The sequence below is a fragment of the Choloepus didactylus genome, assembly GCF_015220235.1.
Source record: "Choloepus didactylus isolate mChoDid1 chromosome 25 unlocalized genomic scaffold, mChoDid1.pri SUPER_25_unloc1, whole genome shotgun sequence".
Taxonomy (NCBI): domain Eukaryota; kingdom Metazoa; phylum Chordata; class Mammalia; order Pilosa; family Megalonychidae; genus Choloepus; species Choloepus didactylus.
The window spans coordinates 919,448-946,050 of NW_023637606.1; the positions used below are offsets into that span (position 1 = coordinate 919,448).

A 26,603-nucleotide genomic window follows, 5' to 3' on the forward strand; every position below is an offset into this window, starting at 1 on the left:
TACATTTTATGTATTTTTTAGTGGCTGAGTTTTTTCCCAGAATGTTAGTCTAAAAAGTATTAAAATATTGAAAAGTAGGTATATTAAAACTCATTTTTTAACCCTGGACTTTTGTTTTCTTTTTTTTTTTAAATCATGGCAATATATAAACATGAAATTTCCCATTCTAACCACTTTCAAGTACACAATTCATGATACTAGTCACCTCCACCCATCACCAAGACTTGTTCATCACCCCAAGCAGCATCTGTGCCCCATTCCCTGCCGCAGCCCCTGGTAGCCGATAATCTACTTTTTATCTCCATCTCTGTGAACTTACCTATTCCAGTTATTTCATATACGTGCAGTCATAAAATATTTGTACTTTTGTGCCTCACGTCTTTTACTCAGCGTCACGTTGCAAAGTCCACCCATGTGTATTGGAACTGCCTTTTTCTTTTTTGGTTGAATAATACCCCACAGGGCAAGTAAACCACCTTCACAGGTTGATGGACGTTTGAGCTGTTTCCACCTTTCGGGAACTGAATAATGCTGCGATGACATGGTGTACAGTGATCTGTTCCATTCTCTGCTTTCCATGCTTCTGGGTCTGACCCAGAAATGGGATTGCCGGGTCATATGGCGATTCTATACTTAACGTGCTGAGGAACTGCCAAACTGTTCTCCACCACACTGCACCGTTTCCGCCAGCAACACACAAGGCCTCCTACCTCTCCATCCTCGCCAGTGCTTATTTTCCATTTTTAAAAATAATGGCCGTTCCAGTGGGCGTGAAGTGGTGTCTCATTTGAATTAACTATTTGACTTATACCCCAGAGTTTATTAGAATATTACTTTTCCAGTTTTAATGGAAGCAAACTTAGCTATAATATTTTCATTAAAACCATCAGTCATTTAAAAAACAGCATAGAAACCTGCATAAAGGGAGCTGCTCCTTTTGCTTCAGGAGCCGACATGGCGCCAAACGGCCCTGGCAGCCCAGATGCAAAGTGGAAGTAATAAGAACGGCAGGCGCTGACCGCAGGAAGCTGGGAGAGGAGTCCTCGTGTCCTGCTGTGAGTTAGACATTCTTTAAAAACTTTAAGAGTAACTCGTTTATCTCACCATTCCACCTCCGGGTATTTATCTGACAGATGTATTCACGTAGGTGTGGACCCTGAAGTACCAGGACGTCACTGTAATAGTAAACGCCAGCAAATGGATGTCCTTCCGTAGCAGGTTAGTTCATGTTGCAATGCTAGGCAACCTCTTCACAAATGAGGTCCCGTGTTTACTGAAGTGAGCTGACCCCAGGAAACAGTCTGTGAAGCATGCACGTAACTGTGGGTTGCAAACGCCACCCCATGTTAAATTATCTGTTTTCACAAACGTGCTTATACACACATCGAGTGTTGCTACTTGAATTCGCAAGAACTTGGCAAGAGGGGCCCCAGGGAGGGAAGCTGGTTTTTTACGTCAGTGGTTGGCTGCTGGCCCCCAAGACACGGTCAAGTGCCAACGGCCTGGCCCTGTGGATGGCGCCTTATCTGGAAACAGGGTCTCAGAGATGTGGGTAGTTAAGATGAGGCCCAGCTGGAAGTTGGACATAAGGGGAGAATGTGACAATGGTGGCAGAGACCGGAGTGATGTGTCCACAAGCCAAGGACACCAAGGCTGGCTGCCCCCAGAGGCAGCAGCCAGGGGGGACAAGGAAGGCTCCTCCCCTCGCAGGGGTGCAGCCACCGACCCCCCAGTCTCGGCTTCCTGACCTCAAGTTACGACAGTCTAGCCCTGTTGTTTTGTGCCAACTGGTGTGGGGAACTTTGCAGCCTCAGGCAGTTGAGACCCACCTCATACCCCTTAGCGCCTGTTCATTTTTGTACTCTCGCGGGATGGTTTAAAGTGTCAGCAGGTTTTGTGACATCCCTCCCTTCAAACACGGGAGCGTAATTTGCCTCCCATTAGGTGTGGCCTGTGCACAGCGGCTTGTTTCTAATGGACAGGATGTGGAGGAAGTGACGGAGCGTGACCTGAGGGCAGGGCATAGATGGTACAGGGGTTTTCCCACGCTGTCCCTTGGATCACTCGCCCTGGGGGAGACTCAGGCAGTGCTCTGGGGGTCCCCTGCTCCCCTCGAGCCTTCAGCCAATGTAGCCCCGGTGCAGGTCTTGGCTGCACCCTCAGGGCAAACCCTGTGCTAGAACCACCAGCCAACCGATCCCAAGCTCCTGGTTCACAGTGGCTGTGAAATAAGAAGTGCTTGTTTCAAGGCAGGAATTGAGGAACAGCTTGTGAACGCAGCAGAAGGCAGTCGAATGCAGTGTGCACGTGTTACCCAGTACACATTCTGAATGATTAAAGAATCTCTACAAGTTACTGGAAAACTCTCCAAAATTCGCAAAATTTTGGCTCTGAAAGGACCGCTGACTCACCCAAGGCACCCAGCCTATACTTGCGTTCAGGGGCTGTGAGCACGACCAGCAGCCAGGCACGGCAGGTTTCAGAGTGGGGTTTAATGCCGTATGCATCCACACGTCTATGTTACTTTCAGAAACATAACAGTCTTAGGGAGCTTGTGGGTTTCCCAGACATCCGTCCCGATGGCGTGAGTTGTTCCAGGTGCTGAGATGGGAGGAGCCGTCTCCACAAGAGACCTGGAAGGGGGTGACAGGGCAGGGTGAGGGCACCATCCCTCCCACACATGGCCGGCTGTGTGACCAGGGAGTGAGGTGGCCCGGGGACACCAGCCCGTCAGAGCTGTCAAAATGGCAGAGGCTGCAGGCTCACTGATCTGCTGGCGGAGCAACCGACGGGCAGCAGCTGGCCCAGGGTGAAAGCCGGCTCTGCCCTTGGGAGCTGTGGGGCCTGGGTCTCAGCTCCCCCTGTGAGACGGGGGCACGCATCCCTCCCCAAGCAGGACCGTCACGTGGGCTGATGAGCTAATTCCACAAGCAAAGTGTTTAGGACATGGCAAAGTGTTTCGGACATGGCTGGCAGATTGGGCGGCCCAGCCGGTGAGGCCAGCAGTTGTGTCTGAAAGTGGGGTACCCCTGTGCTGCCCCGGGCTGGGGCGCAGACTCAGACAGTGTGCAGGGGGCAAGGTGACCAGTCAGCTTCCATGGATGGATGGGAACCGGGACAGATGGCACCGAGGGGCACTGCCTACTCTGCAGCACACAAGCCAAGCAGCAGTGGGGCTGGGAGGCAAGTGGAAAGCTGTTCCGGAGCTCTGCCCCCAAGCAGGATGCTCCAGAAGCCCTGAGAACCCGACTCGTGGAGAGCCACCCCTCTGCCAGGCAGGAATCCCATGGTTTGCCCCGAGGCTGCGGTACCTTACCAAACAGAACCACAGCAGGCGGTCAGCTACTCCTTCTTAAACTTGCCGTTGATGTAAGGCACCCAGTCCAGGACCAGCCGCCAGTCCGTGGCCCACACCAGCCCCACGGCACCCACCGCGCTCCACATGCCCACCGTGGGCATCCTGCAAGAGAAAGGCGGGACGTGAGCTCTGAGAAGCCCCTCCTGCCCCCCACATCTGGTTGTCCCCAATCTTAAGCTCCCGTTTGCCAGGCGCCCCCTCCCCCCATGTGCTCAATGCCTGCCCAGAGCTGTGGGTGCAAGGCAGAGGATGCTGGAGCTCGAAACTGGTACGCAACCTGCCCCTGCCGCCAGCCCACCGGGGAACTGGGGCTCGGAACAGGGTCGCCGGGCTCACAAGTGCGCCAGGAGTGGCCCCGAGGCTGTCACATCCAACACAAGTCTACTCCGCTCTGCTCACATGTTGGAGTTCTGCCTAAGGTGCTCTTTGAGGCGTTCTGCTACAAAAAGCAACCAAACTTGTAAACCACTGTGATGATAGCTAGTGTTCGAACGTCAGGCATTGTTGTCTATGGGGTACAATAATGCTTTCATGTCTGCAACAGCCCCAGGACTGAGGGAGCTGCATGAGATTATTAGTGTCCCTGTTTTACAGATGAGGACACTGAGGCACAGGGAGGGAGGCGCCTGGCTGAGGACCAAGGCCCCAGGCTCCAAGTACATGCTGTGACCCACTGTACCACGTGGGTCCTGGGTCGGCAGCCTCTAGGGTGGCCCCAAGGACCCCCCTCCTGTTGTTCATGGCCTTGTGTACCCCCCTGCCCTCGAGGACGAGCAGGACATCCTGACTCGCTGTAAATGAATGGAGTACGCACAAATGATGGGATGTCACTTCTCAGATTAGGCTACAAAAGGGCAGTGGCTTCCTTCGTGGGCGTGCTTGCTGGCTCTGGGGCAGCCGGCTACCACGCTGTGAGCAGAGAATTGAGGTGGCCTCCAGGCAGCAAATCCTGCCAAGAGCCTCATGGGTGAGCCCGCAGTCCCGGCTGACAGCTGGACTGCAGCTGTTTTGGGAAGCCCTGAGCGGAGGACCCAGCCAGGCTATGCCTGAATCCTTGACCTACGGAAACTTGGAGCTCATGAATGCTTGTTGTTTTAGGCTGCTAAATTCTGGGATCGCTTGTTATGCAGCAATAGATAGCCATTACAGGTTCCACTGCTGGCCAGTGCAGGGTCAGAATTTGAACCTGGGTTCCAATCAGCTGGGTTTACTGAGGAGGTGGAAGGGCTCGTTTCCACATCTGCCTGGGGGTGATGAACAACCCCTCCCACCCTACCACAAGTTGCCCCTTGCTCCGAGCCCAGGCCAGGCTCCCCTTCACCACCCATACAACTCAGCTTCATCCTCAGCAGGGTCAGGGATTCCCGCTGCTGTCAAAGCCTGGCTCTGGGGGACAAGTCACGAACAGAGCCGGAATCTTTCCTCCCACATGCCTTCTGACTGAATGGAAGCATGGACAAGGGGTGCTTACTGCTCTGTCCGAGTGCGGAAGATCACAAACCAACCATGCCCGGGCAACCCCGAGCTGGCAGTGGGAGAGCCTGCACTTCACCCCACAGCCGCTGCTGCAAGGCCCCAAGACCTCCTGGTTCCCAGTCTCAAGCTGGGGCTGCCCCAGCTGTAAGATGCCATCATGAGTTTCCATCTGGAATGTCCCGGCCAGCTCCACTATCCAGCTGCCCCCCACCCCCACCCAACTTCTCCCTCCCTGTCTGGGGCAGAGGAAGTGTCTTCTAACGTTGGAACACAAGCTTACTTCTTGGCACCCCAACTGGTGGACACCAGACACTCCCTGCGAGCAGCCCCAGCCCGGGATCCCATGTGAGGTCACCCCAATCCCGGCTCCCAGAGGGGTCAGCAGAGGGGCGGAGTCACCCTAACCTTTCCAGCCGCCCACGTGGGCCCGGGACGGGTGCACCTGTCGACCTCACTCTCCTTGCTAGGAATCACGAAAAAAGGAAACAGCAAGCCGGGCATCACCAGGTTCCCTCTCAGGCCCGGGCGGCCGAGCCGAGGGAGGAGCCGGGAGGCGCGCGGCCCGGGAACTCGGGGGCGGCCGGGAGGAAGCCGGGCTCGCCCCGGTGGGCGCCGTGAGGGGGATCGCGGTGATCCCCAGGTGGAGACGGGCAAACGGAGGCTCGGAGAGGCGGCGGCGACCCGGGGGTGGAAGCGGCTGGACGGACCCGAGTGTGGCCGCCGTTCCCTGAGCCTCAGTTTCCCCATCGCGGACCCGGCGCGATACAGGCGCGACGCGGGGGTCCGCGCACTGATGGGGGGCGCGGGGCGCCGCTGCTCACCAGTTCCTCGCCAGCTCCCGGTAGCGCGGGCCCAGGAACCTGGTCAGCATCTCGGCGCGCTGCGCAGCCCTCAGGGTCACCCCGGTCCCGGCCTGCCGCGGTCGCTCTGCGCAGGCGCGACCGCAGCGCGCAGGTGCATAGGAGGGCCCCGCGCCCGCGGCCGATGCGCGCGCAAAACCGGAACACAGTGGCGATTACTTCCGGGGGAGGCTCGGAAATCGTCGACGGACGCGGGCAAAGTCGAGTGAGGAGCTGAGCTGGGTTTCGTCCCTCGGCTCGGGCGGTCGGAGTGGACCCCGGCTGCGCGCAAGTATGGCCCGGAGCGTTTGGCGGGTCGCCTTGTGCACCTGTCGTTACCAGAACATTATTATAGTTACTTTTCAATTGGGGAAACGGGGAAGGGACTTGCCCAGAGTCGCACAGAGGGGAAGGGCCGGGGCTTGAACCCCCTTCTGGAGGAGTCGGGAGTTGTTGCCCACTCGCTGTGCGGCCTTGGGCAAGTTGCAGAGCTTCTCTGAGCCTGTTTGCGCACCTGTGAAAGGGGCTTAGTGACACCTACTTCCTGCGGCTGTTGTATAAACTTCACAATATGCATGTTCCAAGCCAGATTTTGAAGGGCTTGGGTGGGCACGACGGCACCGCCCTAAGAACACGCTGGGCACGGAGCTAGATAGTCTAATTAGGACTTATGAACAGGAGATGGTCCCACGGTGGCGGCAGGTTGGGGAAAATGAAAATTAGCGCTTCGCAGAGAGCGGTGTGTGTGTGTGGGGGGGTCTCCAGGGGCGGTTTATAAGGCTTAGGACATTCCATAGGGCGTGAGAACAGGGTCTTCTGACACAGGGTGTGAAGATTTATCAATAGTGATGGTGGAGGGGAGTTGTGATGCTTTGTTTACACTACCATTTGTCGGTTCTTTCCCCCTCGGGGAGGTCTGAGACCTTTGAAGGCTGCCCCTGTCAAGGAGTTGGCTCCCTGCAGTAACTCATTATCATTATGGGGGCGGGGCTGGGTCCCCACAATGCAGGAGACGGGGATGCGCTCGGTGAAGGGGAACCTCAGCCCAGGTGGGTGCTTGGCCTGGCCGTGGCTCTGTTCCTCACTGCTCTGGGGCTTGAACAGGAAGGGACCTCCTTCCTGCCTCAGTTCGCCTTAAATCAGTCTGTAAACTAAATGTACTGTTGGCAGAAACCGCCAGAGAGGCTATGGGGTGGGGGGACTTAAATGTTAGTTTTAAATTAAATATCATCTGGAAGAACAAAGTGAGAAACTTGCCTGACTACATCATAAAATGTAGTCTAAATCTCCCAGAATTAAAATAGGAGAGCAGTACAAACCAAAATACAGAGCAGGATAGAAAGTCTAAGGGATGTGAGGATTCCGAATGCACCCAGGGCAGCGTTTCAAATCAATGGATAAAAGAAGAACATCCCAAAAACATTGCTGGGGCTGGCGCAGGCACAGGGTGAAGACTGGGTTCACCTCTCACCTTTGAGCAGTGCCGCTTCCAGGGCATTTTTTTTTCCTGCAGAAATATCCACATGAGTGTCTGAGGGATCGAAGGCAGCCTGATTGTAAAATCACAGGAGAGGAATCAACCCATGTGATTTGCAAGTGTTTGAATAGATTAGGTTTCGTTTGTGTGAGGGAACACTACGCAACCCCGTAAAGGGACAAAGTGGGACCATGTAACAGGACCAGTATGGGTATAAAATAATGCTAACTGCAGAAAAGAAGTTGCAGTGGATATACAGTGTCATCCAGTTTGTGTGAAAGAACAAAAGTGGCATTATCTACATAAACAATACCCACCAACCCCTGAGTAGGATTTCCAGGTGTTGCGATAACACAGGACTTGCGCTTGCTATTTTTTAAGTTTCACATAATCTGTTTTAAGTTTTGACATGCATGTGTTTATTTGGCAATCATGCAACCCACCTCCCAAAGTGATTCACGCTTTTAAAGTACACAATTTAGTGTTTTTTAGTATATTCACAGAGTTATACAGCCAAATGACTGTCGATTTTAGGACATTTTTGTCCATCCAAAAAGAAACCCTGGCAACCACTAAACCACTTTCTGTTTCTATGCATTTGCCTGTTCTGGATGTTTCATGTAAATGCAGTTGTACAATATTTGTTGTTTTGTGTCTGGCTTCTTTCACTGAGCATGTTTTCAAGGTTGATCCGTGTTGTTGCATGTATCAGATTTTCATTCCTTTTTATGTCTGAATAATATACCATTGTGTGGATGGACCACATTTTGTTTTTCATTCATCCATTGATGGACACTTGGGATCTTTCTCCTTTGGGCTATTATGAATCATGCTGCTATGAGCATTTGTGTACAGATTTCAATATGCACCTGTTTTCATTTGTTTCCAGCCAGGAGTGGAATTGCCCAGTCATAGGTGACTCCACGTTTCCCCTTTTGATGAACTCGCAGACCGATTCCCACAGTAGCGGCACCATTTTACATGACCACTCGTAGTGCATGAGGGTTCCAGTTTCTCCCCATCCTCACCAACACTTGTTACTGTCATTTTTTTTAATTTTAGCTGTTGTAATGGGGCCCAAAAACAATTTTAAAAGATATTTTTAAATGAGCCTGGTGTCACACACATCCCGCCTTCTCCTTGCTAAAACTTTCGCTCTCACACCTGACCAGACCCAGAAGGATTCAAAACCTCACACCACCACAGAAATCGAGGTGGAGGGGCACCTAAAGGTACCCCTGAGGCCATGCAGGCTGGAATCTTGTACCAGTTGGACACCTGGGCTGCCTCACTGGATCCAGGGGTGCTGAGCCAGGAGGCAGCCCCAACCTAGTCCTTCCCCACCCGCCACCCCCCATGCCCCGTTACAATCCTTCAGTCACCTGGAAACAGGAAGTTAACATCAGGCCAGCCACCCACAGCTGGGCCAAGGTGCCAAAGATCCTTCGGGAAAAAGCTCTCAGTAGTTTTGTCATCATGCGTAAGCACAGGCAACCAAAGAGAATTCTCAAACGTGCAAGAGCCCCACATAGTAACCAATGGCTAACCCATCTTGGAAAAACTTAGATCAGGACGAGCCTCCGTCAACCAAGGCAAGCTTCAAAGTGAGGTGCTCAGCTGCGGCTGAGGAGGCAGGGCACGAGCCGAGGACTCGGCTTCCATGATTGTCCCGTTTTCTTCTGCTAATGTTTTTTTATGTTTTTTTATAAAAACTTCCAAAACTATAGAAAAAGAGAAAGGACGCATATACAAACACCCATCTCCAGCTTCAGTAGATGCTAACATTTTGACCAATTTATTTTTATCACCTAATTTTTAGTGTATTATGCTGGACCATTTCCAAGTAAGCTGCAGACATGACGCGTCAGGCCTAACAACCAAGCAGGCTTCTATAACGGGATCAGCAAACCCTCCATAAAGGGCCAGACGTATTTATTTTTGGTTTTGCAGGCCTGATGGAGTCTGTCAGGAGTCCTCAGCTCAGCTCTTGTAGCTCAAAAGCCACCCAGAGAGACGGATGGATGATTGACTAGATGGGTAGGTGGGTGAATACTTAGATTGGTCATGAATGGATGGATAGATGGATGGATGGATAGATTCAAGAATACAATTGGTGTTTCACTTCTGTCACCAAGAGTTCTTTATTATTTTTGCAAGTGTCCTGTAAGTTTGACAGTGTTTCAAAATAAGGTTTAATAATCAACAAAGAAAACAGCAGACATAGAAGGTACATAAACAAATTGGGCATGGCTTTATTCCAAAAACATTTGACTTACCGACTCTGAAATTTGAATTTCATTTATTTTTTGTATGCCACGCAGTGCTATTCTTTTGATCATTTTTTAAATTCAGTTTTATTGAGATATATTCATATATCATACAGTCATCTGTGGTGTACAATCACCTGTTCACAGTACCATCATATAGTTTGCATGCATCAACCCCAATCTATTTTTGGATATTTTTCTTATACCAGAAAAAGTAAAAATAAAAATAAAAAATAAAAGTAAAGAACACCACCCAGATCACCCCACCCCCACCCTATTTTTCATTTAGGTTTTGTCCCCATTTTTCTACTCACCCATCCGTACACTGGATAAAGGGAGTGTGATCTACAGGTTTTCACAGTCACACTGTCACCCCTTGTAAGCTACATAGTTACACAATCATCTTCAAGAGTCAAGGCTACTGTTGGAGTTTGATAGTTTTTTCAGGTATTTGCTTCTAGCTGTTCTAATACACTAAAACCTAAAAAGGGTTATCTATATAGTGCATAAGAATGTTCACCAGAGTGACCTCTCGACTCCATTTGAAATCTCTCAGCCACTGAAACTATTTCATTTCATTTTGCATCCCCCTTTTGGTCAAGAAGACGTTCTCAATCCCATGATGCCGGGTCCAGATTCCTCCCCTGAAGTCGTATCCTGTGTTGCCAGGGAGATTTACGCCACTGGGAATCAGATCCCACGTAGGGGGAGGGCAGTGAGTTCACCTGCAGAGTTGGCTTAGAGAGAGGCCACATCTGAGCAACAAAAGAGGTACTCAGGGGGAGACTCTTAGGCACAGTTATAGGTAGGCTTACCCTCTCCTTCGCAGTAACAAGCTTCATAAGAGCAAGCCCCAAGACAGAGGGCTCGGCCTTTGAAACTGGAAGTCCCCAGTGCTTGTGGGAACATCAGGAATTCCCCAGGTGGGGAAGTTTAATATTTCCACCTTTTTTCCCAGTCCCTCAAGGGGGTTTTACAAATACTTTTTTTATTCTCTGCCCAAATTGCTCTGCGATGTATCAGGGCTTTACACTAACCTTAACCTATACAAACCAACCAGATCTCACCCGCATTCAAGCTTCCATGTAATTGGTGTTTGAATAAACTGACCGTACAAGTTAAATCACATAGTGTGCTACTAGAAAATACAGATTTTTGCACCAAATTATATATATATATATATGTATCTATATTGCACCAAATAGCGTAGTGTCTTCTAAATATCCTTTATCTCTTTAGCCATCTCATTGAATTTGTTTAGGAGATTTTTTTTGAACGTCTTTGATTAGTTCCAAATTCTGTGTCTCATCTGACTTTTTAATATGTCCTTTGACTGGGCCATATCTTCCTGTGTTTTAGTGTGCCTTGTGATTTTTTTGCTGATATCTGGTCATCTGATCATCTTGATGAGTTTTTTCCTTTTTTAAAGCAATTTTATTGACATACATTGACATACCATAAAATCATCTGATGGTTCTATTCTGAATGTCAGTCTCTCTCGTCTGCGGTTTAGTTGTTGCCTGGGTTTGTACTGGGGCCCTGCTTTGAGAATTGGGTCCGTGTTTCTCAGCCAAAGCAGGGCGGGGTTCCCGTGCAGGGGTGCAGGCGGCTCCAGTGGGCCTGGGGCAGGGTCTGGAGAGGCTCCGAGGAGCCGTGTTCCTGCACTTCCCGGCCTGCCCAGCAGATGGCGCGCTTGGGTGACTTAATTGTCTCGGAAGCTGTTTGCCTCCTGGAGCCCAGGCAGCCTCTGACTGGTTGGGGCTGAGTCACCTCCTGGAGCCCAGGCTGCGTCTGACCCGGCGGGGCTGAAACTGGGGTCCCAGGGCCCTCACTGTGGCCAAAGTCCGGCTGAGAGTGAGGCCGAGTCCCCTCTGTTCTCGGGGGGACCCCGCGTCCGTCCCATTGGGGATCGGGCCCCCCACTGCTGCTCCCCTCGAGGGTGGGGGGTGAGTGCTGGGAGCCGTGGCCGGAATCGCCGTCTCTGTCCCCATTTCCTGCACTGACCTGGGAGCTGACCTGCCCTCCCTGCCCCCCGGGTCCCCAAACAGTGGATTTGGGTAGGCTCTGCCTGCTGCCTGGTCGAATCTTTCCCTCCCTGTCCTTCCACTCTTCGTGTTCCGCCCTCCCCCTGGGGCTTGAGTCCCACCATGGGTCCCCGTGGGCTGGGGTCTCGGTGTCTGGCTGTGGGTGGGCTCTGTCTCACTGCCCTGGGAGATTTTAGTCTGTGTCCCCGGTGGAGGTGGGAGGACCCGGCCGCTGCCTCTGTGGGCACTTCCCGAGCTGCGTGGGCCAAGTCGGGGAGGGGAGAGGACGGGGCGGGCGGACAGAGGTTTCCCACCGGGTACTTCCTCTTCCTTCGATCCAGCATTTGTGGGATCCTTCTCCCATCTGTGCCTTCCTCCAGGGTTCTAAGCAAGTGAGTTTGTGCTTTTTTTCACCAAATCTCTGGGGAGGGTTTTTCAGAGGATGTTTTACATCGCCATGTTGATGATGTCCCTGTAAGTTTCGATATGTTGTGTTCTCATTTTCATTCATCTCATGATATTTACTGATTTCTCTTGCAATCTCTTTGACCCACTGATTGTTTAAGAGCATGTTGTTTAACCTCCATATATTTATGAATTTTCCAGTCCTCTGCCTGTTGTTAACTTCCAGCTTCATTCCATTATGATCAGAGAAAGTGCTTTGCATAACTTCAGTTTTTTTAATTTATTAAGACTAGTTTTGTGAGCCAGCATGTGGTCTGTCCTGGAGAATGATCCATGAGCACTTGAGAAGAATGTGCTGTCCTGGTGGAGTGATCTGTATGTGTCTGTTAGGTCTAGTTCGTTTATCGTTTTACTAAGTTGTTTGTTGAGCTCTGACTACATGTCCTACCTGTTGATGTGGGTGGTGTACTGAAGCCTCCAGCTCTTATTGTAGAGACGTCTACTTCTCCCTTCAGTTTTGCAGTGTTTTCCTCATGTCTTTTGAGGCACATATATATTTATGATTGTTATTTCTTCTTGGTAGATTGCCACTTTCATTAATACATAATATTTCTCTTTGACTCTTAAAACAGCTTTGTATTTAAAGTCTGTTTTTTTCTAATATTAGTATAGCTACCCCAGCTTTTTTTTTTTTTTTCCCCCTCCTCTTCGGATACTGTTTGCATGGAATATCTTTTTCCAGCCTTTCACTTCCAACCTATTTTTATCCTTGGGTCTGAGGTGAGTCTCTTGTAGACTGATACAAATAGCTCATTTTTCTTTTTTCCTCCATTCTGCCAGTCTGTGTCTTTTGACTGGGTAGTTTAATCCATTAACATTCAATGTGATTACTCAAAAGGCAGTTTTTACTTCAACCATTTTTTCCTTTGGTTTTTATATGTCATATCTTACGTTCGTCTCTCTTTTTACCTCTTTAGTTACTCTTTTCGGTAGTCTTCATTTCTACACTCTCCTCCAAGCCTCTGTCTCCTGTCCTTTCCTTTCAGCCTACAGAACTCCCTTCGTATTTCTTGTAGGGCAGGCCTCTCGTTAACGTGTTGTCTCAGCTTCGGCTTATCTGTGAGTGCCTTAAACTCCCCCTCATTTTAGCAGGACAGAGTTTTGCTGGATAGTGAATTCTTGGCCGGCAGTTTTATTCTTTCAGTATTTTGAGTATATCGTACCATTGCCTTCTGGCCTCCATGGTTTCTGATGAGCTATCAACACTAGTCATATTGAACATCCCTTGTATGTGATGGATCTCTTTTCTCTTGCTGCTTTCAGAATCTCTCTCTTTGGCATTTGGCATTCTGAGCAGTGTCTTGAAGTGGGCCTTTTCAGATTTGGTGGTTTGGGGTTCATTGTGCTTCTTGGACCTGGATATCAGTGCCTTTCATAGGAGTTGGGAAGTTCTTGGCCATTTTTTCCTCAAATATTCCTTCTGCCCCTTTCCCTTCTCTTGTCCTTCTGGGACACCCATGACACAAATGTCAAACAGTTCCCTGAGGCCTGTGCAATGTTTCCCATTCTTTTCTCTGTCTGTGCTTTTGTCTGTTAAATTTGGATGTTCTGTCTTCTAGTGTGCGGATCCTTTCTCCTGCCTCTTCAAATCTGCTGTTGTGTCCTTCTAGTGTGTTTTTTTTATTTCATCTGTTGTGTCATTCGTTCCCTTGTTATATTTTTTTGCATGCTTTCAGATTCTTCTTTATGCTCACCCACTGTCTTCTTAATACCCTTGGTCTCTTTAGCCATCTAGTTGGATTTGTTTAGATTTGTTTGAAAAGTTTTGATTAGTTTTCCAGATTCTGTTTCTCCTCTGACTTTCTGACTTGCTCCCTTGCCTGGGCCATATGTCCCTGTTTCTTGGTGTGGTTTGTGGTTTTTTGCTGGTATCTGGGCATCGGATTACCTTGGTGGCTTTACTCAGAAGGTCAGATTCTCTTGTCAGAGCTTCTGTCCTTGACTGGGTGTGTGTTAGCGCTGTTCTTTGTCACTTGGTTCACCAGTATTACCCCACCAGGGCTGGGCCAGGGACCCACCAGCTAGAGGGCCCCAGGGAGGCTCAGGTAAAGACACCTAAAAAAGCCTTTAATTCCGCTCCCGACAGGTGCGCTTTCCTCGCCTGCCAGCAGGTGGCGGCCTTGGCAGCCTCTCCCCTCTGTGCTGAGAAGCCCCCTGCCGACCCCCGACAATCAGGGTGGGTTTCAACCCCCAGTGGTCCCAGCAGTGCACATTCGCCAGCCAATCGCTGTGCCACCCTGTTCTTGGGGTGCAGACCCCCACGGCCCTTTCAATCCAGAGCCGCCTGCAGGTCAGGGACTGGACAGCTGGACACTTTCTGCCCCGAGAGTGGGACATGGGCACCAGGGCCTGGGCTGGAGGGTCACTCACAGTCCCTCACCACAGCGTCCCCATCTCTTCATCCCGCGCGTTCCTGGGGGGGTGCAGAATGCTCCCCACTCTCCAGAGCCCCAGGCCTGCTGTTGCGGATGGCTTCTGCCTGACCCTTGAGTGCTTTCCGGGGAGAGAAGAGAGCCCAGCCTCTCCCTGCTCAGCTCTCTTGGATCTCTGTTCACGCTTGCGATTTGAAATCTTCCAGCAGCCAATCAAACAAGCAAAAAGAAACAGGCAAATTGATTTTTTTTAATCACAGATCGTCCAGAGCCGTCTGCCCCTCGTGCCACTGCAGCTCATTTGTCACAGCCACGAGCTTAGTGTGGGGGAATGCTGTTAAGGAGAACAGAATATTTGGATGCGGTGAGTTATGTTTGGTATATTTGATTTAGCCCATATGTCAGAAATACTGTCACGTCAACACGTCCTCAACATAGAACATTGCTAGAGATACTTCACGCGGTTGTTGACCTCGTCTTCGGAGTCTGGCCCGTGTTTCTCACTCCTAGCGCGCCTCGATTCGGACCAGCCACCCGTCGGGTGTGCCCCGTGGGGCCGGTAGCTCCCATGGGGCACTCTGCAGCTCTGGAACGTTCTCCCCACCACAGGGTTGTCCCCAGGCCGGCAGTGCGCTGGCAGGTCCGGCAGGAATCGTCTTGCACTGTTTCAGGGCAGGGAGTCCTTGACTCCTCATCCCGACAGCAGGGGGAGCCCCAGCTCCCCACACGTGGACATCCAGGGATGCACCCCAAGATGGGGGCGAGGGCTGGGCAGGCCCTCCCTCTCACTGCTCTCTGCCGCCCCAGGCTCACTCGGATTCACAGGTGAGGGATTGGGAGAGCGAGAACACGTTCCCAGAGAGTGGCATTCCACCCGCAGCACCACCTCCTTCAGGAAGCCCACTCTGATTGCCCAGCCCCGAGGCACTCGGGCAGAATTGGCAGGAAGTTCTATCCAGACATCCTGGGGGCTCCAGGCTCATGGGTGGCCCTGGCAGCGATGTCTGTCTGCCCAGCCCTGCCTGCCAAGCCTGAGGTTTTCAGGGGACCACAGGCTCTGACTTGCCCCTGGTCTTGTCCCCGGCCTGGGGGTAGAAAGGGGTGCTGGCCGTGGCACTTAGAGACCACAGCCTGGGCACCAGGGGCACGCTACAGCAGTGTTGGACAGTTTCTAGGTCTTTCTGGTGGCCCTGGGGTTTGGGTGGCTTGGAGTCAGAAAGCGCCGGAGTAAGCTTCTGTCTGCTGATGGGAATTAAATACATAGGAGTGAGAGACCCTCATGGAGGAAGATGGTGGAGAGAGGACAGACAAGAGAATAAAGCAACCTAAAAAGGTGAGCACAGACACAAATGGGTGTTTTGGGTGCTGCAGGTCCCTGCATCCAGCTGTTCCTGAATCCCAGCCTCTCCTGAGGTGTACCTGCTTAACTTCCCTTGAACTTCTAGAGCTGTCCCTGCCCCCGCTGCTTCACGTCCTCCAGCTCGCGAGGCACAGTGCTCTTAGGAGTGATAAACAGACAGTAAACACTGGCTTAAGGAAAAAGGGAGGGAGGCCCCAGCCCCTGCCAGTTGAAAGTTCTGTGGCCTGCCTGATGGCTTCAGGCACAGCTGGATCCAAGGGTCTAGGAAGAGCTTGAGGCTCCTCCTCCGCTCCTCCTCCTCTGGCTTCCTCTCCTGGCTCCCTGGGGGTCTCCCGGGCAGCAGCACCAGGGAGCTCCTGATTGACACCTCAGCTTCCAGCAGCCTCTGCTGAATGGTGGCCTGTTTCCTGATACTCGCAGAAAACCCTGTGGTGAACCCTCATCAGCCTCCCGGGACACAGGGCAGACTGTGGCCCACCCAGACAATGACGGGCTGAAATTGGGGGGTGGGGGCCCAAAGCATAACCAGGATTCTGTGCCCCAACGAGGTGCCAGACAAGCAAGAACTGCCAGCGTCCTTCACACCCTGGGGGGTCAGTCTCCTGATGTGATAATTTGCGGGTTCCTGATGTCCCCATGGAGCTGTGGGGCCAGTGGCTCCGGGATGAGGATCCAGGCCTCCCCACGTGGTGCACACACACCCTCCAGCTCCCTCGTGTGGGGCCCAGCCAGCACCCAGAGCCCCAGCCAAGCCTCCCCTGCCCTTTTCCCCCCTTTTGTTCTTAGTTGCAGCAGCTGGGAGACCCCGGGGGGTGGTGGAAAGTTTGTTAGAGACCATAATGTTCGCTGCTCCAGCCCTGCTGTGGACAGGTCTGTCTACCTTCAAGAGGGTGTTTAAAAATCCCAAAGAATCCAGCCAACGGTTTTGACGTGTATAAAATTATTTAACAGATTTTTTTTGGAAAATGTCATCCTGAGGCACTCAGAGTACATCCTCCCCAAAACGTGGTCCCAGCCACCCCGCACCGTCCTGGTGCTGGGTCAGCCCCGTCGTGGGTGTTATTTACGAGTAGACAAAAAAAACACCCAATTCCAGGCTCCCGGGGCCTCGGGGGCTGCAGCGGCTCGTCAGGGATCACTGGGAGCTAAAATAAGTGAGAAACAGGCAGGGACCTGTGCCAGGGTCCCCCAAGAAAGACAAGAGACAGGCCCCAAGAGAGACAGGCCAGAGAAGCTTGACAGGCCCTTTGCCATCCCCCCACCCCTTCCCCGGGGTTAACAGAGGTCAGGGGTCTCCCTGGAGCCTGGACAGAGGCGAACGTGGAGAGTCCCCAGCCTCGGAGGGCCCCTGCCCAGGCTTGGAAGGGCTTGAGGGGAGGCCTGAGGGGAGCTGCTGGGTGGGGGTAGCCTCCTGGGGGATCCCCAAGGCCTCAGTGAGGGGAGGAGTTGTGGTAAAGGGAAGCGAAGCCACCCCGTGGGCTGACCCCATAGACCGACCCTCTGGTTCGCCTCGGGCCGAGGGGTCACAGTGAAGGACAGTCCCAGGGTGGGATGTGTCGGTGCCTATGAGGTGAGGCTAGAAAAGGGGGCAGAACAGAGAATGCCCCAGAGTGCGTCCTAGGGCCTGGGGACTCTCTCCGCGGCCACACCCACCAGGCCTCCGTGGTGGCCGCCTGGCCAGGGCTGCAAGCCACAGGCGCCATGCAAGGCTGGTCGCTACAAAAGCCCCGATTCCAGAGAGATCCACATGCCCCGAGGGAGCAGCCTGTGGGGTGCTGGGTGCAGGACGTCACAGCGAACTGGCTGTGGGGGCCTCTGGGCTCTGGGCAGCTGCTTCGGGGTCGACAGCCTGGAGGTACGGCAGGGACCGGCCCACAGGGCCATGTCCACCCAGGGCCCCGAAAACACGTGACAGCCACCAGCTGTCCCCTCGTCCGTCCAGGGGTCTCTAAGGCAACATGAACTTTTACTCCTCTCAGTGCTCGCGGAACGCAACGCTCAGCTCTAGAAACAGCAGAAACAGCAAGACACGAGACTTTTATACAAAAAATTTGTTGCTTACAAAATATATGCAAAAAAAAAAAAGCTTAAAAAAAAAGAGACCGAAGGCATCACCCCTGCTAATTTTCTTCTACATTAAAAAAAAAAAAAAAAAAAAAAAAAAAAAAATCTCGTAACTAATGTTTTTATTTTCCTTAAAAAAAATATTGAGCGTAGGCACAATTTGCTGGTGGCTTCCGCGGAACACCCACGGCCGCACAGCATCCCTCGAGTCACTCGTTCCGAGTCGTCCACTTTTCATACTTAAGGCATTTTTTTTCCTTCTCAGACAAAGCGTGTGTTTTCTTGTTGGCTTAAAAAAAATAAACAGAACGCGAGATGCTCCTTCGGCCCAGGCCTGTAACGTGGGTCACGATCCACAGGGCGCGTCCTCGGCGGGGGTAGGACCTGGGGAGGCAGGCAGGTGGGCACTGAGGGGGGCTCGGCACAGGGGGTGTCTGTCGGGCCTGGTCAGGGCACACCTGGGGCCACGTACCTGTCACAGGTGCCCGGTGGGGTTGTGGGCGTCACCCAGGCCTGGGTGGGTGGCCGCGAGTGCCATCTGGGGGTCTCCGACCACACCCGACACCTTCTCCTCCTCCCGGCGTTTCAGGCAGGCTGCTTTGGGGTTCAGGTTGCGCTCTGGGGGGGACGGGGGAGCACGGTGGGAGAGGGTCCCCATGGGGGGCCAGGGGCCCCCCGCCCTGTGCGTGCCGCCGCCTGCTTCCCTGCGTGGTGGGGCCGGCGGGGGAGAGGCCAGGCGTCCGGGGGCCCCGGGGGTCTGCGCGGCCTGGCCTGGGGGCCTACCTCGCACCTGCTGCTCCAGGCCCAGGATCACCTGCACGGCCTGCTGCAGGATGAGCAGCTTGGTCTGCGCTTTGTCCGACTTGAGGTGCAGCTGGCACATGCGCCCCAGCTCCCGGAAGGCCTCGTTAATGTCCCGCACGCGCACCCGCTCCCGCGCGTTATTGGCCATGCGCCTCTCCCGGTCCCTCAGGTCCTTCTCCTCCAGGGACAGCACCTCCTCCGCGCTGCGGGGGGCACAGCGCCAGGCCCCGTTAGGGGGACAGGCGGGCGGGCGTGGGGCATGTGCATGTGTGAGTCCGCGTCCCGAGCCCCTCGCTCACGGTGCGTCCCGGCCCCGGGCCAGGAAGGCAGGCTCGGCCCAGTGCCTCAGCATCTCTGTCCCCCTCTGTCCCGGCCTCCCCTGGTGACAGTGACACTGCCCGTTTGGAGAACGACAGGTAAATGGCCCGGGCCCCAGGACGAGCAGGGAGCCGGCTCAAGGCCCTCGAGGTGCCGCCGCTCTGTGCACTGGCTGCCCTGGGCCCCGGCACCCCCAAGGCTCAGGGTTCTGCGCTGGGCGTGGACCCAGGCCCCTCAGGCCGTGTTCACAGCCGCAGTTCCGGGCATGTGTGCCCGTCCTGCCACACGCCACAGGTAACGGCGGGCATCTGGCCACACCTGTTGCCCTGCCTGCCCCCCAGAGCTGACCCCACCGGGCGGCAGGGGCCCCCGGAGCCCAGGACAAGCACACAGACCAAACTGAGCACGTGGCGAAGACGCGGCCGGGGGGTCCCCGGTTCTCCTTTCCTCCCTCAAGTCCCAAATGGGGGCTTTGGAGGAGGAAAGGACCCGGGCTGTGGCCCCGGGCGGTCCACTCTTGAGCAGCAAGTGCGAGGTAAGGAGGAGCCGGGTGGGAAGCGGAGGAAGGGGGGAGCGGAGAGCCAGAGAGCAAGAGGCGAAGGCAGGGGGCACGCGCCGGACACCCCCCACGTGCCGCGGGCGCCTCCAGGCTTGGTCCAAGCAACAGTGCTGCAGGAGAGAAAGGGTTAAGGGCCGCCCGGAGAGAAAGGAGTTAGGGAAGCAGCTGCCAGCGGGGGTGGGAGGTGGGGGCCTCAGCCAGCCCGGGGAGATGGGGGCGCAGGCAGAGGCCGGGGTCGTGTTTCGGGGCGGGGGCGGGGGGAGGCGGGGGCGGCGGCGGCCGCGCCCACTGACCTCGCACTTGCTGCTCCAGGTTGAGGATGACCGCCACGGCCTGGTGCAGGATCAGCAGTTTGGTCTGGGGCTTCTCGCTGTGCAGGTGCAGCTGGCACATGCGCCCCAGCTCCTTAAAAGCCTCATTGATGTCGCGGACCCGCAGCCGCTCCCGGGCGTTATTGGCCACCCGGCGCTCCTTCTCCCGCTCGGCCTTCTGCTCTGGGGGGAGAAGGCCGTCCTCATCCTCGTCTGCGCTACGGGGGGCCGGGGGCCAGAGGGAGACCGTGAGGCAGGGCCCGCGGCGGGCTCCGCGGGCGTGTGCGTGTGTGTGCGCGGCGTGCGTGGGGGCGGGTGGGGCCGAGGGGGGCTGGCACCTGGTCCGGGTCCGCGAGGCCTGCGGCTCCTTCTTGTCCTCCTCGGAGTTGTCGGCGGCCACCACGTTCTCCTCGTCTTCCTTCTCCTCCCGCTTGATCTCGCCGGTGCCCGAGGCGGCGCCCGCCCGCCCGAGCCCTGCAACAGGCCTGGGTCAGGCCCCCGGCCCTCGCGGGGGGCGCACTCCTGGGCAACCAGGAGTTCAATCGATAAAAGAAAACCAAAACCCTGGGACTCAATCCCCACCTCACGCTGCGGTCAGACAGGACCCCCGAGGGGAAGCACCGTGAGACATGCCTGAGAACGACAGGTGACTCGGGCAGGGGGCGCTCCCCGAGATGCTAAAGGAGCTCTGCTAGAAGAAGAAACTAGAATCGATACGCTCGACTGCATCCACACAGATGGCTTCATCTCATCCAGAGACACCCAAGAGCCTGTCCACACGGTGGACAACTACTCGGCTGTAAAAAAGGAGGGACGCTCATGAAAGAAGCCAGACCCGAGGGGACAAACAGCATAGGAATCACTTACGTGAAACACCCAGAATAAGGAAATTCAGACAGAAAAGTTGATAAGGAGTTACAGGGGCCCGGAGGGGAGAATGGAGAGCTACTGCTTAATCAGCACAGAGAGTCCGTTTCTGGGTGATGAAAGTGTGAGATGCGATGGTAGCGATGGTGGCACAACAGTGTAAAAGTGATGCTACTGCACTGTACACACAGAACTGGTGAAAATGGCAACCGTTACGTTACATACATGCTGCCAGGATCATCATCATAAAAAAAGATACAACGGAAAGAAAAAGCCACGGAGTGGGGAAAGAGACTTGCATATACAACTAACATAGATTAGGGTCCATAATATATAAAGAACTCCAACCAATCAATAAAAACAGGACAAGTCAGTAGAGAACGAGGCAAACAACCTGAATGGGCAGATATCCTATTCTGCCTAAAGTGATCAACAAATTCAACCCAATTCCTATCAAAATGCCAGCAGCCTCTTCTGCAGAAATGGAAAAGCGGACCCTCAAATTCATATGGAACATGGGGCCCAAAGAGCCAAAAGGATCTTGAAAAAGAACCAAGTTGGAGGCCTCACACTTCCTGATTCAGAAGTCAAAGCTACAGCAATTAAAACAGTGTGGTCCTGGTTAGGGACAGACCTGAGCGCCCCGAGATAAACCCACCCACCATGGCCAGCTGGTTTTCAACAATGGGGAGAGAAGGGCCATCCCAGCTGGGAATCCATGTGTGCAAGAGCGAGTATGGACCCTACCTCTTGCAAAATATAAGAACTCAAAATATAAGAAGTAATACTGTAAACCCCTTACAGGAAATCATAGGGGAAATTTTTTCAGGACCTCGTAACAGGCAAAGAGTTTTTAGATGATACCAAACAACAAAAGAAAAAACAGATATATGGCACTTCATCAAAATTTAAAACTTATGCAAAGAACATTAACAAGGAAGTAAAAGGATAACCACTGCATGGGGGAAAATATTTGGAAACCATCTGATAAGGATTTCCATCAACTCTATGTAAGGAACTCTTACACGTCAACAACACAGAGACAAACGGCCCAACTAAAAAATGGGCCCGGAATCTGAGTAGACATGTTTCCAAACAAGACAGTCAAGTGACCAATAGGTCTACAAAAAGATACTCAACATCATCAGCCTTTAGAAAAATGCAAACTAAAACTAGGAGACCAGCTCCCCCCCCCCTTGGCGGCTGCTGTCTAGACGGGAGGTGCCAAGCGCGGCTGCGGACAACGGCCCGAGCGCTGCTGGTGGGTACGCGACGTGGGGCAGCCGCTGTGGAAGAGGGCTCGGTGGCTCCTCGGAAGGTTAAAGCTCTGGAAGCCACTGCCAGCCACGTGCCACCCTGCTCTCTGCCGCCAACAGGTGGAAACCACCAAGCGCCCACCAGCAGGAGGCAGGGACCAACTCCCTGACACACACAACACGGGCGCGCTGTGAAGACGCCATGCTGGGTAAGAGCAGCGGGCACGACGGGACAGGGCACGTGCGGCTGCCTCACGTGGTTAGAACGAGCAAAGTCACAGAACGCGGACGCGGCCACCAGGGTGGGGGAGAGAGGTTTTGTTTGGGATGATAAAAATTGCCTGGAAGTAGTGGAGAAAGTTCCAGTCTTTGTTAATGTACCGAATGTCAAAGAATTGTCTCCTTAAAATGGCCACGATGATTTTTGTTACACGTATTTTATCACAACTGACAGTAAATACATTTTTTAAAAACTATAGATGAAAAAAAAAAACTCAGAGACCAAGTCAGGCCCAGGTGGCTCCTGGGTCACAGCCCTGGGGCGGGTGCGGCCCCAGGTGGGGGACAGTGGGGTCATCCTGGCAGGGTGGGTGCCACCCCCAGAGCCCACCCAGGCAGCCCCCACGTCAGGGTGGCGGCCTCTCCAAGGACAGCCCGGCCTCGGCTGGCACAATGCAGGGGGGTCCCGGGCACCCCCAGAGCTGCCCACGTCAGCAGACACCGCCCAGGGTTTGGACAGAGACGAATGTGGAAGGAGGGCCCGCGGACAGAAGGGGCCTCGCCAGGGCTGGGTCATTCTCCAGGGTGGGGTGTCCTGGGCTCCCCCACCCACGTTGTGACAGCCACACAGGTCCCGACATCACCCGGTGTCCCCGGGGATGTGGCTGCCATTGAGGGGTCATCAGGAAACCCAGGGCCTCTCAAAGCCAGGCCAGGGGCTGGGGTGGGGGGCTCCACACGTTCCCCATGTGTGCACCCCGTGTTACCCTTTTCTGTGCCAGTGGGCGGCACCTGGGCCTGGTCCCCCACTGGTAGCAGCCCGGCGTGAGCTGCCCCTCAGATGGGGCCACCACGAGGCCACCATAAGGCCAGACTGAGCCAGTGCCACTCCGGGGGCCCTGCTGGGCACACAGGAGCACAGGGGACACACGGCCTGCCCACCCCTCGCCACCGCCCTCCGTCCTGCCCGGCGCTCTCAGCTGCACTCCAACCCGCCGTCCTCCCAGCTGCCGGGAGCCGGCTCGCTGCCGCCCACCCCGACCCCACGCCTCCCGCCTCCCCCATGCCCCAGGCACAACAACCCAAGACCCCGTCCTGAGCTGCCCCGAAAAACCTTTCGTATCAGGGGACATGGAAACACCAGCACCCACCTGTCCTGCCTACCTACAAATCACTGGGCCTCAGAACATGCCGGAAGCTGCCCCCTTCGCCCCTCCTCCTGGCCCCCAGCGCTCCCACCTCCCTCAGGGGAGAGGCCACGTCCCCCAGGGCCCTGGGCCCCTGCCCGACCCCAGCTCCCGGCCTCCTCGCTGCTCCTGCGACACGCCAGGCCCGGCCTGCCCCGGGGCTTTCGCAGGGGCTGCTCCCGCTGCCCAGAACATTCCCCCCGGGCCCCTGCCCACCATCACCTCCTCCCAGACACCCTCGTCCAGGACACCCGGCCCTCAGCCTCGGGCGCCGAGTCCACTGTCAAACCGGGTGATGGTCTCCAGCCCCCGCAGTGTCCCAGCACTTCAGGCAGGGACCACGGCTGACGTCCTCGAATGCCGGGGAGGGGCTGAGCTCGGGGAGACCCTGGCCTCCCGGCCCCGAGACCCTCCCGCCTCCCCAGCCCGGGCCTCACCGCTGTAGGCGTCCGGCGGCCGTGGGCGGTCAGGGAGGGCGCTGGGCTGGCCGGGGAGGCCCACGTGGTTGTGCAGGAGACCGGCACTGCCCGCGAGGCCGTCCTCCGTGTGGCCGCTTCCGACCTGCGCGGGGACGGGGGTCACGTCACGTCAGGCCAGCACACCCCCGCCTCCGGCCCCACCACCGCCCCCCAGGCTGCCCGGCGCTCACCAGGCTGGAGGGCCGCCCACCCAGCGGCAGCACGGGCCCGCCGAAGCCCGAGGCCAGCACCGAGTGCCCGGGCAGTAGCCCGTGCGGGTCGCCCGCGGGGCCCACGGCGTGGCTGCGCAGCACGTGGATGGCCTCGTCCAGCCGGTCCTCCAGCTTACTCTGCGGGGAGGGACCAGGGCCGGGGACCCCACCTCAGTGCCAAGGGCCGACCGAGAACCCCCTCCTCGCTGAGGCTGCTCCGCTTCACGGGGACGGGGTCCCCGGATCCGACCGCACACACCCCTGCCCCGCCCCCGCCCGGCCAACGAGGCTCACCAGGCCGTGCAGACCCCCGTCGTAGCCGGGCGAGAGGGCGCCGGGGGCTCCTGCCCGGGGCCACTGTGCTGTCCCTGTGGGGGAGGACGTGTGAGGGGGGCTGGGGGCAGGTTCACGGCCCAGCCTCAGTTTCCCTATGTCAAGTGCCCCTCCCCGACAGACAGGACGGCAGTGCAGCCCTCAGGAGGGGCCCTCTGCTACCCACGGACCCCCTGGGCCCCAGCTGGGGGGTGGGCACGTCCAAGAGAAGAGGGCGCTTCTGAGGCTTCCCAGGGGGCACAGCTGATGGCCCCAGCCCCCGACGCCTTCCAGACACCTCCAGCCAAGTGCAGGGTATACAGCTGGTGCCCACATGACACACGAGGGCAGGGCAGCTCATGCGTGAGTCCTGATGGGCGCCTCACCCCACCCGACATGCCCACGGCCCCTCACAGCTGCGGCAGGGCTCAGGGGCACCTCCTCCAGGGAGCCTTCCCGGATGCCCAGGAGACCCACAGATGTGACCAGATGCAGAGGGGCGGCCCCAGCCCCAGCCCGGACCTGCCAGGCCCTGCGGGGAGCCCACGGGGGTCGAGGGGCTGGACGAGAAGTTATTGCTGGAGTGATCCGGAGAGTAGATCTGCAATGAGATGAACACACACAGGGCCACGGGGCAGTCAGGGCCGGCCTCATGGCGGGGCGGGGATCCCCACCCACCGTCCCTACCGCCCCCCAGCCCCACACCTCACCGAGGCCAGAGCCTTCCCAAGGGCGTCCCCAGAGCTGCCGGCTGTGGTCCCACGGGGGCCTGTGAGGGGAGAGGGAGTGAGCCCCAACCTCAGAGCTGCCCCCCACCCAGGGCCGGACGCCCAAGCCCTAGGCCCAGCTTGGTTACCCCAGCTGACAGGCGGCTCCCTCTGCCACTGAGCTGCCCTGCAGGACCCTGGGAGCCCCCGGGAGGGCAAGCTTGTCTCACGGGAAGTCCTGCTTGGTGTCTAACCACCCTGCCTGCCTGGTGGGTAAAGGTGAGGCGCTGGGGACAGGCCACAGGACCCTGTGCAAGCAAGCCCCTTCTCTAAGCCTCAGTTTTCCCCTCCCCAGCCCCTAGGGCACAGGCCACACCTACCCAGAAGGCTGTCGGCTCCACTGACGGGGGGCGTGTGGCCAGAGACGTTGCCGTAGGTGGCTCCCGGAGCCGAGGAGAAGGTGGACAAGGCCGGCAGCCCGCCGTTCACGTCAGGCCCGTGCAGCTGGTAGCCCTGCGGGTGGGACGCGAGGGTCAGGGGCGTGTGGGGCCAGGGGGGTGACACGGCCCAGCCCACCCACCCCAGCCCGGGCCTACCAAGCGCTCGTGCTGGTGCAGGGCCCCGAACGTGCCGCTGCTGCTGCCCACGGAGCCGCTCGGCGCGAGGGGCAGGGGGGATGAGCCCCCACCCAGCATGGGCCCGAAGCCCGCCTGGCCTGGGGGGCTCCACAGCTCAGCGGAGGGGTGCAGGCTGCCGTCTGCAGAGAGGGGAACAGTGAGCCGGGCAGGGTGGGCCCCAGGCCCCCACCCCGTCCCCCCGGGCAAGCCCCCCGCACCTGCCACGTAGAAGGGGGTGGGGTAGGCGCTGCTGGGGGTCTTGGCGGATGGGTAGGTGGTGTCCCTGCCGTAGTCATCCCCTGAGCTGGGCGGGTACACCTGCAGGGGCCGTGCAGGGGCCGGTCAGCCCCCACCCACTCAGTGCAAGCCCTCACCCCGGCCGGAGTGCAGCCCCTTAGCCCCCACTCCACGGCTTCCTCTCAACCCACCCCCAAAGTTCCAGCCCCTTAAGCCTCAGGTCTTCGTACAGTGAGCCCTGAGCCCAAAACACCTTTTCCTTACTTCAACCAGCCAACTCCTATCACTCCATCAAAACCCCAGCCTTGATGCCCCGGCCCCTCTTTCCTCCTTGCTCCCCTTTTAGGCTCCCCCAGAGCCAGAACCTCGCTCAGCCCTAGCTCCAACCACACAAGACCCTGGGGCCTCAGAGACAGGACCCGGGTGAACTTTTAGCCATGGCTGTCCCCGAATAGTGTCGGCACCGACTGTCAGTGGGAAGGTGCTGCTATCGACTGGCAATGTCTGTCCCTCGCCCAGAAAGGAAAGCGGGGGTCTCAGGGCCAGGTGGGAGGGGCTCAATCTTGGAACCTCTTGGCTACGAAGCTCTGGAAGCTCTGGAAATTGGGGTGGGGGTCAGCAGAGGAAAAGCACGGCCTGGGGAGGCAGGGAGCGGGTCCAGAACGCCAGGCCCTGCATCTTCAGTGGCCTGAGCCTGGCTGCACCCCCCGGCAGGGCTGCAAGTGACAGCTCAGCCCCTCGGGACCAGAACCGAGCCAGGGCCTGGTGGGCTGGTGAGGGGGGCCGGGCAGAGGGGGGCAGCAGGGGTTGTGCAGAGCCGGACTCCTGTCCTGCGGA

General features: G+C 56.1%; 2 protein-coding genes and 1 long non-coding RNA gene across 12 annotated transcripts in view; 1 reads left to right on the forward strand and 2 right to left on the reverse strand.

Moving 5' to 3' along the window:
* Positions 1 to 2,472: 2,472 nt before the first annotated feature.
* LOC119525475 (cytochrome b-c1 complex subunit 10) lies at positions 2,473 to 5,802 on the reverse strand. The gene is made up of 3 exons (XM_037824263.1): positions 5,656 to 5,802; positions 3,317 to 3,460; positions 2,473 to 2,633 (listed from the first exon to the last, which is right to left on the reverse strand). The coding sequence occupies exons 1-2, from the start codon at positions 5,703 to 5,705 to the stop codon at positions 3,343 to 3,345; spliced, it is 168 nt and encodes a 55-aa protein (XP_037680191.1). The 5' UTR covers positions 5,706 to 5,802; the 3' UTR covers positions 2,473 to 2,633; positions 3,317 to 3,342.
* Positions 5,803 to 5,864: 62 nt separating this feature from the next.
* On the forward strand, positions 5,865 to 17,770 carry LOC119525225. 4 transcript variants are annotated; one of them, XR_005214939.1, is made up of 3 exons: positions 5,865 to 5,965; positions 14,539 to 14,642; positions 15,543 to 17,770. It is a non-coding gene; the product is annotated as an uncharacterized LOC119525225 (long non-coding RNA). The 4 variants fall into 4 exon arrangements; XR_005214938.1 differs by adding an exon at positions 13,993 to 14,082 and having other exon boundaries at positions 5,866 to 5,965; positions 14,539 to 17,770; XR_005214936.1 differs by having other exon boundaries at positions 14,539 to 17,770.
* A 37-nt stretch (positions 17,771 to 17,807) lies between these two features.
* TCF3 (transcription factor 3) overlaps positions 17,808 to 26,603 on the reverse strand; it is a 30,862-nt gene continuing 22,066 nt past the window's right edge. For 4 of the 7 annotated variants that reach the window (XM_037823834.1, XM_037823830.1, XM_037823836.1 and 1 more), the window contains exons 9-19: positions 25,748 to 25,847; positions 25,509 to 25,669; positions 25,293 to 25,425; positions 24,916 to 24,974; positions 24,728 to 24,806; positions 24,188 to 24,261; positions 23,873 to 24,031; positions 23,661 to 23,784; positions 19,677 to 20,168; positions 18,175 to 18,320; positions 17,808 to 18,086 (exon numbers count right to left, since the gene is read on the reverse strand). In XM_037823834.1, coding sequence (XP_037679762.1) covers positions 18,178 to 18,320; positions 19,677 to 20,168; positions 23,661 to 23,784; positions 23,873 to 24,031; positions 24,188 to 24,261; positions 24,728 to 24,806; positions 24,916 to 24,974; positions 25,293 to 25,425; positions 25,509 to 25,669; positions 25,748 to 25,847 — 1,524 coding nt within the window. In that variant the 3' untranslated portion in view covers positions 17,808 to 18,086; positions 18,175 to 18,177. Of the gene's footprint in view, positions 18,087 to 18,174; positions 18,321 to 18,485; positions 18,710 to 19,676; positions 20,169 to 23,660; positions 23,785 to 23,872; positions 24,032 to 24,187; positions 24,262 to 24,727; positions 24,807 to 24,915; positions 24,975 to 25,292; positions 25,426 to 25,508; positions 25,670 to 25,747; positions 25,848 to 26,603 lie in introns of those variants that run through there. The other 3 variants (XM_037823832.1, XM_037823831.1, XM_037823833.1) reach the window with 3 other exon arrangements.